The sequence below is a fragment of the Piliocolobus tephrosceles genome, chromosome 9 (assembly GCF_002776525.5).
Source record: "Piliocolobus tephrosceles isolate RC106 chromosome 9, ASM277652v3, whole genome shotgun sequence".
Classification (NCBI taxonomy): domain Eukaryota; kingdom Metazoa; phylum Chordata; class Mammalia; order Primates; family Cercopithecidae; genus Piliocolobus; species Piliocolobus tephrosceles.
This window is the reverse complement of record NC_045442.1, coordinates 33,957,836-33,976,538: the sequence shown is the minus strand read 5'-3', so window position 1 is coordinate 33,976,538 and position 18,703 is coordinate 33,957,836. Positions and strand designations below refer to the sequence as shown.

Sequence of the window (18,703 nt, the reverse complement as noted above, 5' to 3'; positions counted from 1 at the left end):
CATACCAACTTTTAAAAAAGGATTTAGACACACTCTGATTTCTTTATTGGGTTCAGGGGATCCCCTATTCTCATTAGTACTGTATTTATAACCATATTTTAAGACTTATGTGGCCGGGCGCAGTGGCTCAAGCCTGTAATCCCAGCACTTTGGGAGGCCAAGACGGGCGGATCACGAGGTCAGGAGATCGAGACCATCCTGGCTAACACGATGAAACCCCGTCTCTACTAAAAAATACAAAAAAAACTAGCCGGGCGAGGTGGCGGGCACCTGTAGTCCCAGCTACTCGGGAGGCTGAGGCAGGAGAATGGCGTAAACCCAGGAGGTGGAGCTTGCAGTGAGCTGAGATCCGGCCACTGCACTCCAGCCTGGGCGACAGAGCAAGACTCCGTCTCAAAAAAAAAAAAAAAGACTTATGTTACAGGTGACCAATCTAGCCTTTCTGTTCATTTTTTGGGCTTTGGTTTCAAAGGCCTTCCCATCTTGGCTTAGATTCTGGAGGGTGTAAGCCTGGAGGTCCCTTCTGGAGGCCATGGGAAGGAAGACACAGCAGGGCTCCTGGGGCGGGGGATGTTCTTCAGCTTTGCCTGCTCTGTGGAGCTGGTGTCCTAAAATGTTTATGTGGATGGAATAAACGTGATAACACTACTGGGCCTTTCAAATCAGAGTAAATGTCTCCCTCTGAAACTTAATTTTTTTCCACCTACAAATTCTTATTTCTTCCCTAGGGATCTTCGGCAGGAAGGTGTCCGACAAGCCCATGGTAGCTGGTTCCGTCTCTCCTTTGTATACAACCACTATCTCTTCTTTGCCTGTATCCTGGTGGTGCTACTGGCCATCGTCCTATACCTTTTGCGGCTACGGCGAATTCACCACCGACAAACACGAGCCTCAGCTCCATTGGACTTGCTGTGGCTTGAAGAGGTGGTGCCCATGATGGGAGTACAGGTGGGGCCGTGAGGCTGGACCAGGACTAGAGAAGCTTGAGCACCCCCGAGTTGCTGCTCATTGAATTCCTCCACTTTCTTATATGGCCTCAGATGCTGTGATGCCTGACCTTGTAGATATTTGCCCTTGGAATTTCTACTTCACTTTCTACCATAATTCCTTCTCAGTACCCAGGTCTTCTCTGAGAGAAGCTATAATTTAATCTGTGAGGAACTAAATGACAGGAGATTGGTGCTAATATGGGGGACCAAGCTTTGTCCAAGTGAAGCAGGCTTCGACTCCTTCTTCTGAGAGGTCTGGTGTGTTCCTGAAATCTCACCTTTTCTTCCCTTGCTAAAGCATGAAGTTTGGCATTGGGCACACTGGAAGCCTGGTTGAAATGAAACTTGTAGCATCTGATACAAAGCCAGAGACATTCTAGCAAGTGCAGCAGCCCCTTCTTTCTCTGTAACAGAGATACCATTTATGTGGAGATCCACAGCCTTTAATAGGGATCCAAGATCTTTGCAGTTCAATGGACCACACAGGAATTTCCAGGCACCAAAATGATATTAACTTCCTTGCTTACTTGACAAAGAAGCCATCATGGGTTTGATCCAAGATCGCTGTCATAGTGTTGATGATGTTTTACATGATTTTAAAGGTTAGAACCCCTTCTAAATGAATGGTCTGTGGAAGATTTTAGTATCTTATCTGATGTCTGGTATGACAAGGATAGAAAATTTTTCCATTTTTATGTGCCTCACAGGCTGTTTGGGCATTAATTTTGCTTTTTGAGCCTTAAGTGTGTTAGCAGGATGGAGAAACTGTGATGGGGACTGAGAACCCGGATTTGTCTGATTTTAGGTCACTGTTCCCTAGGCCTGTTTTTGTGAGCCCTTAAACAGGAAGATACAAAGAGAGTTCTTTTATTTCACTGCTAAAATCAGTATGTAGTTTGGGGAATGTATTTGAGTTGTTTTTAAAGAAAAGGGGAAGAATCAGGAGAGTGGGCAAAGGCAATAAAATCAAAGTTCTTATTAATTATTTCTGAGAAATAGAAGTTTTCTCAATTTCTGACTCTTGGAATGTCTGAAAGGGAGCAAATTCTAAACTTTGGAATAGACCATCTGTTAATAAGCCATCTGGCAACTTTCAGAACCTCTATTAAGAGACTGCTCAGTCACAAACAGCCCTTCCATTAATGAAGTGAGAGGAAAAGCCATTCACCCACTACCCTTCCAGAGTTTTGCTTCTCCTCCACATTTGGCCATTAAATTGCATGAGGATTTCTCTTCATCAGGGTCCATATGGAATGTTTCTTATGTTTTACCCTTTCCTACATGTAGCCTTGAATGTCCTGTCCACGAATATGCTCCCGGGGGGGGAGCATTTTCTTTTTTGTCACCTTTGATTTCTGGGATTAGATTAATAGGGGGAAAAGTCCCTGGTTTTGAAGAAAAAAAAGTAGAATTCTTCAAAAATAAATTTCATACTGGGAACAGAAAGGAATTAAATGCTCCATAAAACAGGGAAAAAGAAATTAAGATCATCCTAGAAATAAACTAAGATAAAAATAAGTATACTGACCCTTGGTTGGGATAAGAAGATAACCAGTCTTACATAGTTTTAAAATTAGATAAACATGGACTAAACATGCAAAGACTCTGTTCCTTTTTTTTCCTTGGAGACAGGCCTCACGCTGTCACCCAGGCTGGAGTGCAGTGGTGCAATTATCATGGCTCGCTGCAGCCTCAACCTCCTGGGCTCAAGTAGTCCTCCCACCTCAGACTCCTGAGTAGCTGGGACTACAGGTGTGCGCCACCACACTCAGCTAATTTTTTATTTTATTTTTTTTAGAGAGGGAGCCTCACTATGTTGTCTAGGCTGGTCTGAAACTCTTGGGCTCAAGCAATCCGCCTGCCTCGTCCTCCCAGAGTGCTGGGATTACAGGCATAAGCTACTGCATCTGGCCTCTGTTTCCTTTGGAAATATCTTACCTTTCATTAGGGCTTCTTTCATATCAATTTCCTTTTGTTTTTAAGACTTCTACATTGATTTGATTTTCTTTCATTATCTGTGCTCCATGAACCTTATGAACGCTGCTTAATAATGTCAAAACATGTTTTAGCTAGCCATTGCCTACTCAGGTAACATTTTCTTTTGCCCTAATCTTGGTTTCAGTATACTATCTGTGGTTTTCTTGTGAGATCTAATCAATGATCTAATCAGAAGCTACTTAACTGGCTAACAATGATCATACTCATGTACTAAAAATGAACTTGAAACAGGGAAGTAGTGATTGGTCTAATTTGAAAGCTCTTAGTATTCTTCATCCTGGCTGTAATAATAGCCATTATTTGTTAAACCTTTGTTATGTACCAGACACTCTTTAAGGATTTTATGTGTATTATTCAAACTGATATTACTCTGTTCTTTTTATAGTTGAGAATCTCAGGATACCTATATTTATCACTTTTTCAATATATATGTATTTCTTAATTGTCTTGGAGTGTTTAATGTGTTATATCCTGTTCATTATTTTAATATTATAGGATCTAGGCTTATCTTTATTACCATGAGCAAGGCTTCCAGGAGTTCCACAGTACTGAAGGAAAATTTTATCATATCCCTCACGAGAACTGAATAGTTACTGTTGGTATTGGCTCCTTTGTTTCTTCTATTCTCCCAATTAATAGATTTTAAATGAAATCTCATTAGCTAGAAACAAAAGCCACTTATTCCTTGCTGAGGGCCAATTACTTAAATATATTGCTTCCTTATAATAAAATAATTTGCTTATAGGAGCAGAAATCTATCTTGCCATACCCTTTGGTTTTTAAAGATTTCTCTTCTATTTGCATTTCTGCACTTTGGTGGTTCTCTCATGAAGATAATTATGGTGTCATAAAATTCACATTCCACTGGTTCCTTTGAATCTTATCAACCACTCTTGTTTCAACACAGACAATGAACCTGAACTGTTTTCATATTCTTGTTATTACTGAGACAGGTCACAAATATCAAAATAGGAGTCAGTGGCTTGTAGTGATGCTTTTTAGTCTTGTGATAGCACAATCCATCACTTTCCCCAAAATTCTTGTCACAAGAACATAATGAAAATATGTAAAATACCCATTTATGTGGCATTTCATTCACTTAAGTTGCAGTTAACTCTAAGCCAAATTATACCATTTTTTCTCTCTGTACTTTAGCTCCTTGAATTTCCTTAATCTGGGAAACTTTTGTTCCCACACAAAGGAACAAATTCAGGGGATACAAGTGCAGGTTTGTTACATGAGTATGTTGAGTGATGCTGAGGTTTGGGGTACAGATCCCATCACCAGGTGGTGAGTATAGTACCTAACAGATAGTTCTTCCACCCGTGCCCTCCTCTCTCCCTCCCTGCTCTATTAGTCCACAGTGTCTATTCCGGTTTGGGAAATTTTCATTACTTTCCACCAATCTTCTATTTATTCTCCAAATGTCTTTCAAAGTATCCTGCGCCCCCCCCCCCCCCCCCCCATCCTAAGAGATTCCTTTTAACTTCAAGATCATGGCCCGTGATTGCTGAAAAATGTCTACCATGCACTTGCTAATAGTCTTTTTACACATTAACATTTATTATCACATCCATATTTAAATTTTTGAAATAATTTATACTTCTCACTGGTATCATCTAAACAGATGCTTCTCACAGTTTTATGTTCTGCTTTTTGTCAGGGATGAAAGACAAGTGAGTGGTATCACTTAAGGGAAAGAACAGTAGGCTTAACGAATAGCAGACCTGGATTCTAGTTCTGGCTTTGTCATTTACTAGCTCTGGTACCTCAGGCCAGTCACTTGCCATCTCTGGTTTGGTTCTCGTCTATCAAACAAAGTGGCTAGACAAGATTAGAAACTAAAGGCAGAAGACAAGGTAGAAGAATCTTGATTTTGGTAAGAGCATTTTGTCCTTTGGTTTAGAAGACCAGGCTGCCCAAAAGAGCCTCCTATTTCATCCATAACCCCTGATGATAAGGTTGGTGGGAATGGAGTTTCTAATAGCAATCACAATAAATTTCAGAAAAGTTTTAAAGCTGGGATTTTAAAGGTCTTCTGGTCAACCCCCTTGATTTATATGGGTGATGAAACTGAGGCCTAGAGCAGTTGTAATATGTGCAAAGTCATAGTGACTGGCTAGGCCCCGGATTTCTGTGTAACACAAGACACGCCAACTACTTTGTCAGCTACAATGAAATGCTCATTAACAGAATATTTCTGCAAGTATAAACAGAATCTATTCTTTATAAAACAGCTGGCCACCACTAACCATGCCCAATCTTTATGACTGCTTCTGACATTCATTTATGACTGCTTTGCTCACATTTAGGCATCAACTTTGAAAAAAATACTTTGTTAGAAATAGTGCCAAGTTTTCACTACATCTATTCTAGTTCCTGTATTTCTTTTTGTACTTTTAAATTTTATACATCTTTTTATAACAATTTTATACAATTTCCTTTACTACAACATCCAAGCAATTCATTAGATGACTACAGCCTAGATGAAGGTTAAATACCTATTACATCTGCCTCATTAAAGAACTTCATGTAATTCTTGGGCAGTTTCCAGACTCTGTTACAGAAACAGAGGGCTGTTTCTTTTTGTTGTCTTTGAACTTTTCAAATTAATTCAAAACTAGTATCTAATTGTCCTTTTTGCTGTGGTATGTAGTGTAATGTTGATTGGGAATAAGAATTACGGTACAAATAGCAGATGTTTCAAATTCTCCCATATTAGTCTCTTAGGGATGCTAGCGCCAGAGTCCAGCCCCTGGGGCAATAGGCTCTGTCAAACTTGTGAGAATTTTGCTGGTGATACAAAAAATATTGCTGTTAAAAACTACGACTCAAAACCAAAAGTTGTGATTAATAACAACAGGATTATTAGCAATAATATTTTGATTAATACTATAGAATAGCAAACAGTGAATATACCTCAAATTGAAAACTTTTAGGTTGTGTTCTTGGCTCACTCTCTCATAACCCTGGATCTAAGTTGGAAAGTTGTGGCACCCTGTTTGGGTGTCCCATCTACCCTGTTTTCTGTTTCTGCAGATGGCTTGTTCAAGCTTCATTTTAAGCCTGCTCTGTCTACTTTATCTTACTTATATCCTAACAGACTTCTCTTGTGTTAGTACACATTTCTCTTTTGCTCTAATATTTCATGATTTTCCAGTTTGTCGGTACTGTTATTAGAGGGACAGGGAAGGAACAACACACCAGTTGACCATTTTGTTTCTCTGAAAATGTGAGCAATAAGGAGATCCTTTTATTAACAAAACTGAATCATTGCTCATACTACAAGGGCTTTCACTTTTAAAATGTAATCTATCATTGCTTCCATTTTTATGAACACCAAAGTTGAAAAATTTTCTGAATCACAGGCTATGTATAGCCACATATGCATGACTTCAGGCCAGCATAAAGACATGTCTGCTCCTGAGCCTCTTCTTTTAAAGTAGGGCAGCCACTGTATACCCTCTGGTGGCCCACTCCTTCTCCACTCCAAGGCAGCCCTGGTACTTTCCTAAGCGGCCCCTCCTACAGAGCACTTGCTGCTGGTGAAGACTGCCCCTTATTAGCTTCTGCAAGAAGGGATCCCAGACACACACTTTGGTTTCTAGTATTTCAGTTACCATGTTGTATTTGAAATTCTCATTCCACAGCTCCCCTTTAGCTGAAGTCCTGAAGTACATGCCATGTCTCCCCCTTTATTTCTACCTTGATCAATGGCCTCTGCGGAGTGTGGTGAAAGACATATTTTTATTATGATCCACAAATAGACACTGCACACTTTAAAAAACCAAAGGCTGCCTGTATTACATTGCTGTGGGGAGCTGTTAAGACTCTATGTTTTTCTACTGCTTCACATTAAACAATAATTTTGTTGAATTTTGAATTCTTAAAATTCTCACTGACAAACATTTTAAGTCAGTGTTGAGGAAAATGTGTGATGCATGTTAGAGAGGTAATGCATTCTCCCTTATGCAGGGACATGAGCATATGTGTTACATATGCTGCTATGTAACCCACCATTCATCCCAGGACCACAAGGGTAGCTGTAGATAAATTGGTTATCCTAAAATTATGATCATCAGTGTTGTTCTCTGCAACCAACATTGCTTTATGGAGTTGCTAATCATTACCCCTGCTACAATAGAATTTGTCAGTCTAAGTTATAGACAAAAAATTCTAGATTGACTGATTAAGAAAGCCATGTGTTTTAATTTCCTTTATGTTTTAAAAACAATGGGCATAAGTGCAGAGAGACCTTTGAAAATACTAAGGGAGATCTATTTAATCCTATAGGTATGACTTTTTTTTTGAAAAAGGTATTTGGGACATCAATCTGTAATTATCAATTTTCCATTCATGCATTCACTAATTCAATATCTGATATGTGACTGGGAGTGCTGGGAATAACATAAACAAACAAAAAAAATAACTAAGATAATTATCATTCACTGGAAGCTCATAGGTGGCATAATACAGGTATATAGCTACATGCAACCAGTTGTTTTTCCAAATATATTCATCATCTGTAATAAAAGAAAAATGAAGTAAAACATCTGAAAACTTAACTTACGAGTTGCTACTTCCTTGGAGGGAACTGTAGAAGCATTAATATATGGTTCTTTGGGTTGGGTCATACTGCCCTCTGCTGAATCAGTTATTAACTAAGGAGAACCTGGGTTTGAGGGTCAGGAGAGGATAGTGTGGGAACTTGCCTCAGAAATACAGTTCCCTTTCTTTGAAGGATTCTATCCAGAAGACACCATATCCTACTAACATACTAAGGATCAACAGAGCAGATCAAATGATAAGGTGGGGTGGATATTAGAAGGGAATGGGAATAAGCTAGTAAGAACTTTCTAAGGTAACTAGGCTATTAGGACCTAAGCCGGTGGTCTCTAGACTTGTCTGCACATTTGAATCACCTGGGGAACTTTAAAAATATGCCTTTTACTGCCTCCAGGGATTGTGACTTAATTGGTCTTAGATGAGGCTTGGGTTTTGGGATTTTTCTAAGATTCAAATAAGAGAAGTTGGGAATTTCTTCTAGGCAATAGCATAAGCCCACCCAGGGTCCAGGATTTATGAAAAATTGACAAACTGTTTTGCTAAGAATCACCTGTGTTAGTCTGCTTGCGTTGCTATAAGGAAATCCCTGACAATTTTTATAAAGAAAAGAGATTTATTTGGCTCACAGTTCTGCATAGAACTGTATAGGAAGTATGGCGCTGGCATCTGCTTCTGGTGAGACCCTCAGGAAGCTTACAATCATGGCGGAAGGGGAAGGGGAGCCAGTGTGTCGCATGGTGAGAGACAGCAAGAGAGAGAGAAGGAAGTTCCAGGCTCTTTTGAACAACCAGCTCTTGCGTAAACAACCAGAGTGAGAACTCACTCATTACTGTGGGGATGGCACGAAGTCATGCATAAGGGATCCGCCCCCATGAACCAAATACCTCCCACTAGGCCCACCTCTAACACTGAATGTCACACTTTGAACATGAGATTTGGAGGGGACAAAACATCCAAACCATATCACTACCTGAGAATGGTACACTACAGGTCACACAGAAACTTCCAGAGTACTGCAATTGAAAGAGAACTGAGATCACCTAGTTCAGAGATTAAAAATGGAAAACGTTAGGTCATTCATGGCTCTCAGACATGTTAAGCCTGCATAACATTTTTTAAAATCTTGAAATTAGTTCCCAACACTTAATTGAAAACTTTCACAGAAAAATATAGATATGTGGCTTCTTTAAAAAATATATATATATATTTGGTACCTTAAACACTGTAAAATTAACATTTATATCTGAATACAGCATCTCTTTTTGCTTTGTAAATGAGGTCAAGGATGAAATCCAGATGTTCTCCCTTTGTATTTATCTTGTCACTGTATGGAATCTAGGTATATCCAAGGAAAACTAAATTTGAGATAAACTTATTTTCCTTATTTCAAAAAGCACAACAAAAACCCAGAAATCTAACAACCCTGGACGTGTAGAGCAGCAGCAACAGACCAAAGCTCAGTAGTTTAGTCTGAGCTGGGGCACCTGCTCACCAGTGTTACTGTCTCCACCAGCCTGACCCCAGAGCATGTGATTTGTCTACCCTACTCTTGCCTTCTACAGAACTAAAACTAACTTCCTGCAACTTTCACCCATTGCTGCCAGGTCTGCAGCACAATGGAAGCTCATTCCCTATTCTGCATGAGATAGCTTCAACTTCTCAAGGACAGGAATCTTGCTCTCTCCCCAGATGTTCTCTTCTCCAGTTAAATATCCCCCAGTTCCTTCAGCTATTCCCTGTGTGATAGGAGTTCTGGACTCATCACCATTCTGGTCTCTTCTTCTAGATACACACTTAGTGGCCATCAATATCTTGCTTAAATTTAGTACCTAGAGTGAAATGCAACATGTTAGGGGTATTCTGACTATGGCTGTGACACTTCTACTGATAAAACCTGAAGTACCACTAATTTTTCTGTGTTATATAATAACAACATGAATACTAGTTGGTTCATATTGAACCTGAGGACAACTGAAATCCTCAACACTTTTTTATATGAAATGATATAAGGCCAGGTTTCTTCAAACTTCTACAACTTCTTTAATTTGAATGAGTATGTTATATTTCTAATCTGTTTAATTTCTTCTCGATGGCATCGCTCTGGGACTGTTTTCAGTTGCCACTGTCATCTATTATATTAGCAATATTGGGTTGCTCCATCCTCAAATCAGATGTTCCTGATACCTTCATCCAAATCGCTGATTTTCAAAATAAAGTTAAATAAGACAGAGCCCTATGAAATACCAATAGAGACCAAAATCACATTAATTCAGTAGTCAACAATTTGTTTAAATATCTGAATAGATGTCCATGTACTACACCATCAAGGCCATATTTTTCTTATTACATTTTTCTTATTACAAAGTTGTTAGGAAACCCTCTCAGGAACCAATTTATACTGTCAATTCCATTCCTCTCTCTGACCTTGTAATGTTAACATCCTTATCAAAAGAGGAACTAGCTGGGAGCGGTGGCCCACGCCTGGAATCTCAGCACTTTGGGAGGCCGAGGTGTATCAGGGGAACCCACCCCGATAGTTAACGTGGGTTCTTTTCTATTTCCCTAAGTGTCTAGGCTGGTTTGAGAAATAAAGGGAAAGAGTACAAAAGAGAGAAATCTTAAAGCTGGATGTCCGGGGGAGACATCACATGTCAGCAGGTTCCGTGATGCTCCCCACACCATAAAACCAGCAAGTTTTTCTTAGCCATTTTCAAAAGGGGAGGGAGTGCACGAATAGGGTGTGGATCACAGAGATCACATGCTTCACAAGGTAATAAAATATCACAAAGCAAGTGGAGGCAGGGCGAGATCACAGGACCACAGGATGGGGCGAAATTAAAATTGCTAATGAAGTTTCGGCATGCACTGTCATTGATAACATCTTATCAGGAGACCGGGTTTGAGAGCAGACAACCTGTCCGACCAAAATTTATTAGGTGAGAATTTCCTCATCCTGATAAGCCTGGGAGCACTGCAGGAGACCGGGGCTTGTCTCATCCCTTGACCATAAAAGACGGCCGCCTCCCAGGTGGCTATTTATAGACCTACCCTCAGGGCGCATTCTCTTTCTCGGGGATGTTCCTTGCTGAGAAAAAGAATTCAGCGATATTTCTCCTATGTACCTTTGAAAGAAGAGAAATATGGCTCTGTTCTGTCGGCTCACTGGCAGTCAGAGTCCAAAGTCTTATCTCCCTTGTTCCCTGAACATTGCTGTTATCCTGTTCTTTTTTTCAAGGTGCCCAGATTTCATACTGTTCAAACACACATGCTCTACAAACAATTTGTGCAGTTAACGCAATCATCACAGGGTCCTGAGGCAATATACATCCTACTCAGCTTATGAAGATGATGGGATTAAGAGATTAAAGTAAAGACAGGCATAGGAAATCACAAAGGTATTGATTGGGGAAGTGATAAGTGTCCACGAAACCTTCACAATTTATGTTCAGAAATTGCAGTAAAGACAGGTGTAAGAAATTATAAAAGTATTAATTTGGGGAACTAATAAATGTCCATGAAACCTTCACAATTTATGTTCTTCTGCCGCAGCTTCAGCCGGTCCCTCCGTTTGGGGTCCCTGACTTCCAGCAACAGAGGTGGGCAGATTACCTGAGGTCAGGAGTTTAAGACCAGCCTGGCCAACATGGTGAAACCCCTTCTCTACTAAAAATACAAAATTAGCCAGGCATAGTGACTTGTGCCTGTAGTCCCAGCTACTTGGGAGGCTGAGGCACGAGAATCGCTTGAACCTGGGAGGCGGAAGTTGCAGAGTGAGCTGAGATCACACCACCGCACTCCAGCCTGGGCAACAAGTGTGAAACTGTCTCAGAAAAAAAAAAAAAAAAAGGGAACTATTTGGCGATTACCTCCTTTTCCAAGTACTTACAAACCATTTTGCTACATATACACATTAAGCTTGTCAAAATCTGCAATTTCCCCATTTCTGAAAATCAGGATATTAGAAGACATTAGCTTTTTTTTTTTTTTTTTTTTTTTGCTGAAGACCAGCTGGTTACTTTGGGTATGTCCATCCTATCCTTTCAATCTTCACCTAATGGAAGTAAACTTAAGATCATAAAAAAATTCTATTTAGGCAGAATTAAGGACTCAGGAGAACAAGGAGACAGAAATCATCCATGTAGAACGAAGAGCTTGCCAACACTGAAAAACCTGACACAAAGTCTGTTAGGCAGTAAATGGCAGACATTTCTTTCTCTACATTAACACTGATTTTCAACATGAAAAGCAGATTTAAAGGGAACCTTTAGGGTAACCACACTTAATGCATTCTTGATCCAGTGACTATCACAAAACAGGAAAAGATTTTTAAGTAAGTTGACCATTTGGAAACCACTGGGTATGTCAAGGTCATCTCGTAGAAAAGCCCAAGTTCTCATGATCTCTGAAGAGTTCTCAAAAGCAGTCACAGTCCCAAGAAGTTGGTCCTCTAAGAATCATTTTGGGACTCTTCGGAGTTCACTCATCAGCCAAAGAGCACCAGTGAGCAAAGCCAAGGAGCCTGACTGGTGAGTGGCGGCCAGAGGAGTTGGGACGTACATCAGCAGCGTGCTGATGCCCAAGCCCACCTATCACAAAGAAAAGAAGGCAATAGGAAAGGCAGTAACCCAAAGTCCACATTGAAAATGACCAGGCATGGATAACCACGCACAAACCTCCACATCCTCCTATCAGAGCACTTAAAATACACACATTTTTAATTTCACAAGCAAATATGCTTACAATGAAAGAAATTTGAACAAAATTGATAAACCTAAAATTCCCCTTAATTATCCTTCATTCCATCCCAGTTCCCCAGAGTAGTCACTGTTACCAGTTTCTGCACACTTGTACTTTAATATGTTTATAGAGAAATATATAGTTTTATGCTTTTAAAAAACATATTGTTTTGTCACTTGCTTTTTTCCACTTAGCAATATACAGTATGTATTGAGATCTTTGTTTTTTTTTTTTTTTTGAGACCAAGTCTCGCTCTGTCGCCCGGGCTGGAGTGCAGTGGCTGGATCTCAGCTCACTGCAAGCTCCGCCTCCCAGGTTTATGCCATTCTCCTGCCTCAGCCTCTGGAGTAGCTGGGACTACAGGCGCCCGACACCTCACCGGGCTAGTTTTTTGTATTTTTTAGTAGAGACGGGGTTTCACCGTGTTAGCTAGGATGGTCTCGATCTCCTGACCTTGTGATCCGCCCGTCTCGGCCTCCCAAAGTGCTGGGATTACAGGCTTGAGCCACCGCGCCCGGCCTTGAGATCTTATTAAACTGCTGTGCAGTATCGCATAGTATGGATATACCATAGTTTTTGTTTTGTTTTGTTTTGTTTTGTCTTGAGACACAGTTTCACTCTGTCTGCCAGGCTGAAGTGCAATGGCATGATCTCGGCTCACTGCAACCTCCACCTCCAGGGCTCAAGCAATTCTCCTGCCTCAGCCTCCCGAGTAGCTAGGATCACATGTGTGTGCCACCACGCCCAGCTAATTTTTGTATTGTTTAGTTGAGATGGAGTTTCGCCATGTCAGCCAGGCTGGTCTCAAACTCCTGACCTCAGGTAATCCACACACCTCGGCCTTTCCCAAAGTGCTGGGATTACAGGCGTGAGCCACTGTGCCCAGCCCATGGTTTTTTAACTGTTTAGGTTGTTTCCAATTTTTCACTACCACAATTCTATGATGAATTTTCTCATATAAAAGGTCTTTGTGCATTGGACTGTTTCTAGGACAGACACTAATAAGTCCATTTGCTGGGCCAAAGAATTATCCATTTAACTTTTAAAAGATATTGCCAGCCTGGGTGACAGAGTGAGACTCCGTCTCCAAAAAAAAAAAAAAAGATATTGCCAAATTGCCCTCTGGAAAAAACTGTACTAACTCATGCTCTCACCAAGAATATCTGAAGGTATCCATTTTCCTATGCCCATGGCAATACCTGATTTTTTTTTCATTTTTTTCCAATTTGATGGGCACAAAATGGTACTTATTTTTTAAATTTGCTCCTCTGATTATGAGTGAAGCTGAACAGCTTTTCATGTTTACTGGCCATTAATCATTCTTTCTGTGGTAATTGTGTATTGATGTCCTTTACTTATTTTCCAGTTACTAATTTTTAAATTTATTATAAATATGGAAAATATTTTCTCCTAGTCTGTCACCTTTCTTTTTTTTTTGAACAGGGTCTCACTCTGTTGTCTAGGCTAGGGTGCAGCAGTGCGATCTTGACTCACTGCACCTCAACCTCCCTGGCTCAGGTGATCCTCTCATCTCAGCCTCCTGAGTAGTTTGGACTACAGGCACACACCACCATGCCCATCTAATTTTTGTATTTTTTTGTAGAGATGGGGTTTTGCCATGGTGCCCAGGCTGGTCTCAAATTCCTGGCTCAAGTGATATGCCCACCTAGCCTCCCAAAGTGCTGGGATTACAGCCATGAGCCACTGTGCCCGGCCCCTTTTTTAACTTTGTATTGGGGATACTGTCAGAACAAAAAGAAGTGGTTTATACCTGTGTATACGCCAAAGCCAGCAGAGTCACTGCTGCCATCTTGGTCCTTCTAGGAAGGGGAATTCTCCGAGAGAGGAAGTAGAGCACTGTAATGGCAGTGACTGAAGTGATTCCCTGCAGGGAAGAAAGATTCTATCATATTAGATAGAAGTGCCAGGTTTCTACTCACCTTACACGTACTTCCTCTAGAACCATTCAGCAACCATGAAGTACTTTCCTGTGCTAGTCACAGAGAACCTCCCTGCAGTCCCACCCTGATTACTTCTCCACAGGCTGTCTCTTCCACCGTCCTCTTCTGCTTGCCACTTAAACATCGGTATCACCTAGGGCTCCACCTAAGATGCGGTATGTACCACTTAATACACCCTCACTCTCAGTGATCTCATCCACTTTCCAATACGGGTGTCCTCTCATTTTTAAGTCACTCTTTGCGTCCTTATCCCTAACCGTATCTCTAATCCTATATTCTTAAAGCAGGGCTGACCCCAGCACATGAGGGTTATTATTTTCCTGGACTGTGAGTGGAGAAAGTGCTGGTGCTGCCAGCTGGTGCTAAAAAAGACCTAAAGTCTCATTTTCATTCCTATCTCTTCAGAACAAGGGTCCAGGACTGGCAATAATGGTCCCCTTCCTCTCCCACGGTATCAGCGAGAATGTTTTCTATCATATTTCTACATTTAGTTCACATCATTTCCTTTTCAGAGCTGTCCACAATGACAATTTCACCCAGGCTTTACTTATGCTAAGATACTGTGTGCAGGTGGGAACTCAGCCCACACCAGGTAACATGCTTCAGCCCAGCCCCCACTGAACAACTGAGTCCTCTGGCCCCCTCTCTCTGGATGTGCTGCTCTCATCTCACACTCAACATGCCTGCATCTGATGACATCCTCCCACCTCTAGCTTCACACTCATTCTGATGGCCCCATCCCTATAGGTCATGTTTTAGGCATGCTACAGAAGACACTTTGGAATTTCACTTGATCTTTCTTCACCTTCATTCTTGACAGCCAATCTTATTAACTCTCTTCCTTTATTTATTTATTGTAGAGATGAGGTCTCCCTGTGTTGCCCAGGCTGGTCTTGAGCTCTTGGGCTCAAGCAATCCTCTTGCCCTAGCCTCCCAAAGGGCTGGGATTACAGGCATGAGCCACTGTGCCCACTGCTCTTATTTTTAAATTAAATTGAATTGTTTAAGAGACAGGCTCTCACTCTGTCTCCCAGGCTAGAGTGCAGTAACGTGATCACAGCTGGCTGCAGTCTCAAACTCCTGGGCTCAAGCAATCCTCTTGCCTCAGCCTCCCGAAGTGCTAGGATTATAGGTGTGAGCCACCATGCCCAGCCTCTGTTCCTTTAAATTCTCTCTCAAATGCATCATTCTTCTCAAGTCCCACTCCCACCACGTAGGCCCCATCTCCATCACTCTCCCTGGCATCGCACAGCAGCACTATGCTTCTCACAGTCTCCTTACTGCTCATCTTTCCCCGCTCCAATTCATCACACACAGGCCTCCAAGCCAATCTTTAAATGGCCCATAGCAGAACCTCAAAACATATTAGCTTAAACGGAATGAAAAGTACTAGTGAAGCTCCTGGCTCCTTGAGTTTCTGGTTTAGCTCCGAAAGCCATGTGCTTAGCAACTATGGTCTCTGCATTCTCTTCTCTACTCAATCACATTTCTGCTGAAATGACTTTCTAGGTATGTGCAGGATTGAGGGAGCTTATCACTTGCCAAGTGGTAAAAGGCACATTTGAACTTTAAGAAGCTGGCAATGTCCTGAAAGCTAGAATTTGGCTGGGGTAGGGGGTCAGGGGGACAGGGGTGAGTAATGAGGACAAAGACATTAGATTAGAGAAATGGTCCTAAAATTTCTTCCAAAGAGAACAGAAAGTATAGTTCCTGCTCTACCCTGTCAGTGTTGCCATCAGTGCTTCACTGACACCCCAAAGCCTATGATAGGCTCCCGTGCTCTCTGGCAGGTAACCACCAGCTACACTTACCAGAATCCGGTGATCAAACTGCACCATGGTGGGATTCTCAAAAACATTCCTCAGGATGGGGGAGAAGGTAAAGAGGTCCTCTGGGATCCAGGATTCTCCCATTTTGGGAAAGGAGTTGTAAACAAGCCCAGCATCTAGCCCTGCCACAAAAGCCCCTGTATTCCAAGGTAAATGGTATTTATTAAAATGAGACGAAGAAGAGACCAAATACTAGTTCTGACATAGAAAAAGTCTGTTATCCCTGAGTTAAACTAAGGGAACAGTCAGAGAACAATAGAAAGATCTATAACAGGGGTTCTCCATCAGGGAAGACACATCACAATCACCATGGAAACTCCACATCTCTGCATCCTTACCTGCTCCCACCCTAGGATTCTGCTTCCTCTAGAGAAGTGCAGTAGAGGCTGCAGTGTGGGAGGAGGGAGAGACGCTTACTAGCTTAGAAAAATTCCCTTAGTGATTTTGATGCCCTCTTCACCCCGCCACTGAGTGCTACTGATTTATTTTAGAAATGCTCTCCCACAGATGTCTGCATGACTGATTCCCTTACTTCCCCAGCTTCCACTCAGATGTCACCTTACCAAAGAGATTTCGTTTGATGATCCTATATAAAATGGTACTCCCCTAGCGCACTTTCTGTCTCCTGACCCTAATTTATTTTTCTTCACGGCACTAAATATCATCTAACACATTATGTTTCTATTGTGCATTATCTGTCTTCCCCGAATGCTCAATAAATGTTTGTTGACTGAACATGGAAGTGAGAAAAATCCCAAAACTTATAAACTAAATCCTAGATAAACAAATAAAGAGGGTATTCATGAATTAATGGATGTCTGATCTATTATTTATTATCAAAGAAAATCCAGAAATGTTTGGGTCACACTGCCTTTTCTCTTTTTTTTTTTTTTTTTTGAGACGGAGTCTGGCTGTGTCCCCCAGGCTGGAGTGCAGTGGCACGATCTCGGCTCACTGCAACCTCTGCCACCAGGGTTCATGCGATTCTCCTGCCTCAGCCTCCCGAGTAGCTGGGACTATAGGTGCCCGCCCTTTGGTAGAGACAAGGTTTCACCACATTGACCAGGCTGGTCTCGAGCTCCCAACCTCAGGTGATCCGGCTGCCTCGGCCTCCCAAAGTGCTGGGATTACAGGCATGAGCCACCGCACCCGGCCTTTCTTTCTTTTTTTGAGTCAAGGTCTTGCTCTGTCACCCAGGCTGGAGTGTAGCAGTGCAATCTCGGCTCACTGCAGCCTCGACCTCCTGGGCTCAAGCAATCCTCCCGCTTCAGCCCCCTGAGTAGCTGAGACTACAGGCACACAACACCACACACAGCTAATTTTTGTATTTTTTGTAGAGATGATGTTTTACCATGTTCCCCAGGCTGGTCCTGAACTCCCCGGCTCAAGCAATCCACCTGCCTCAGCATCCCAAAGTGCTGGAATTACAGGTGTGAGCTACCATGCCCAACCCATTCCATATTTTTTGAAACGTCCCTTATGAAGTAAAAATTCATACTCTTTGCCAAAAATAAATGTGTTGAGTGGCTCATTGGTTTGAATCAGTATATTTTTATTCCAGAGCAGTGCTGTCAATAGAACTTTCTGTGAGAGTGGAAGTATTCTACATTTGTGCCATCCAATATACTAGCCCCTAGCCACATGTGCCTATGGAGCATCTGAAATATTGCTAGTGTGACTGAAAAACTACATTTTAAATTTTATTTAACCTTAATTAATTTAAGTTTCAATACCCACATGAGGCTACGGACTCCTCTACTGGATAGTGCAGTTCTCAAATGAGAGTAGCAGAGGTGGAAGTGTGGTTTAAAGAACGAAAAAGGCCAGGCGTGGTAGCTCACACTTGTAATCCCAGGACTTTGGGAGACTAAGGCGGGTGGATTACCTGAGGTCAGAAGTTGGAGGCCAGCCTGGCCAACATGGCGAAATCCCCTCTCTACTGAAAGTACAAAAATTAGCTGTGCGTGGTGTCGTGCACCTGTAATCCCAGCTACTCAGGAGGCTGAGGCACGAGAACTGCTTGGACTCCGGAGGCAGAGGTTGCAGTGAGCTGAGATCACGCCACTGCACTCCACCCTGGGCAACAGAGTGAGACTCGGTCTCAAAAAAAAACAATGAAAAATATCCTGTGTTGGTCTCTCTGTGCCAATGAACTCTCCACCTGCAACCATCTCTGAGGGCAAGCCTTTTGTCTGACCCATCTTGATGTAATGTGATGATAACAATAATGTTTATATAATAGTAACAGCTAACACTTATGTAGCCTTTGCTGCACGCTAACAACTATTCTACACATTTCACATTTAGCAGTCATAGTGTTGTCATAATCTCCATTTTACACATAAGGTCTCTAAGGCCCAGAGAGGTTACAGAGCTTGCAAAGGTCATATAGTTCACAGGTAGTGAAGCCAGGATTTGAACCTAAGCCATGTGGATCTAGGTAGATGTTCAATATTTTTGTTCAATTGACAGTAAAGTAGAATTTTTGGAAGAGAGAAAGGAACAGGAAACAGAGGGTGAAGACAGTGGGAATGAGAGAAACAGATGTGAAAAGGAAACATAAAGATACAGGAGGACGAGGCAAAGCATTAGGCAAGAGGTCCCAGCTTTTTGATGAGCTGAG

General features: G+C 41.7%; 2 protein-coding genes across 6 annotated transcripts in view; one reads left to right on the top strand and one right to left on the bottom strand.

Moving 5' to 3' along the window:
- Positions 1-7,552, top strand: part of ENTPD7 (ectonucleoside triphosphate diphosphohydrolase 7) — a 59,271-nt gene extending 51,719 nt beyond the window's left edge. Inside the window, exon 13 of the mRNA XM_023206390.2 lies at positions 729-7,552. Coding sequence (XP_023062158.2) covers positions 729-960 — 232 coding nt within the window. The 3' untranslated portion in view covers positions 961-7,552. The remainder of the gene's footprint in view (positions 1-728) is intronic.
- The window catches only part of LOC111538788 (cytochrome c oxidase assembly protein COX15 homolog), a 62,314-nt gene that overhangs the window by 32,085 nt on the left and 11,526 nt on the right, over positions 1-18,703 (bottom strand). For 2 of the 5 annotated variants that reach the window (XM_023206395.3, XM_023206393.3), the window contains exons 7-8: positions 16,063-16,217; positions 14,062-14,175 (exon numbers count right to left, since the gene is read on the bottom strand). In XM_023206395.3, coding sequence (XP_023062163.1) covers positions 14,062-14,175; positions 16,063-16,217 — 269 coding nt within the window. Of the gene's footprint in view, positions 1-8,146; positions 9,787-11,513; positions 12,140-14,061; positions 14,176-16,062; positions 16,218-18,703 lie in introns of those variants that run through there. The other 3 variants (XM_023206396.3, XM_023206391.3, XM_023206392.3) reach the window with 3 other exon arrangements.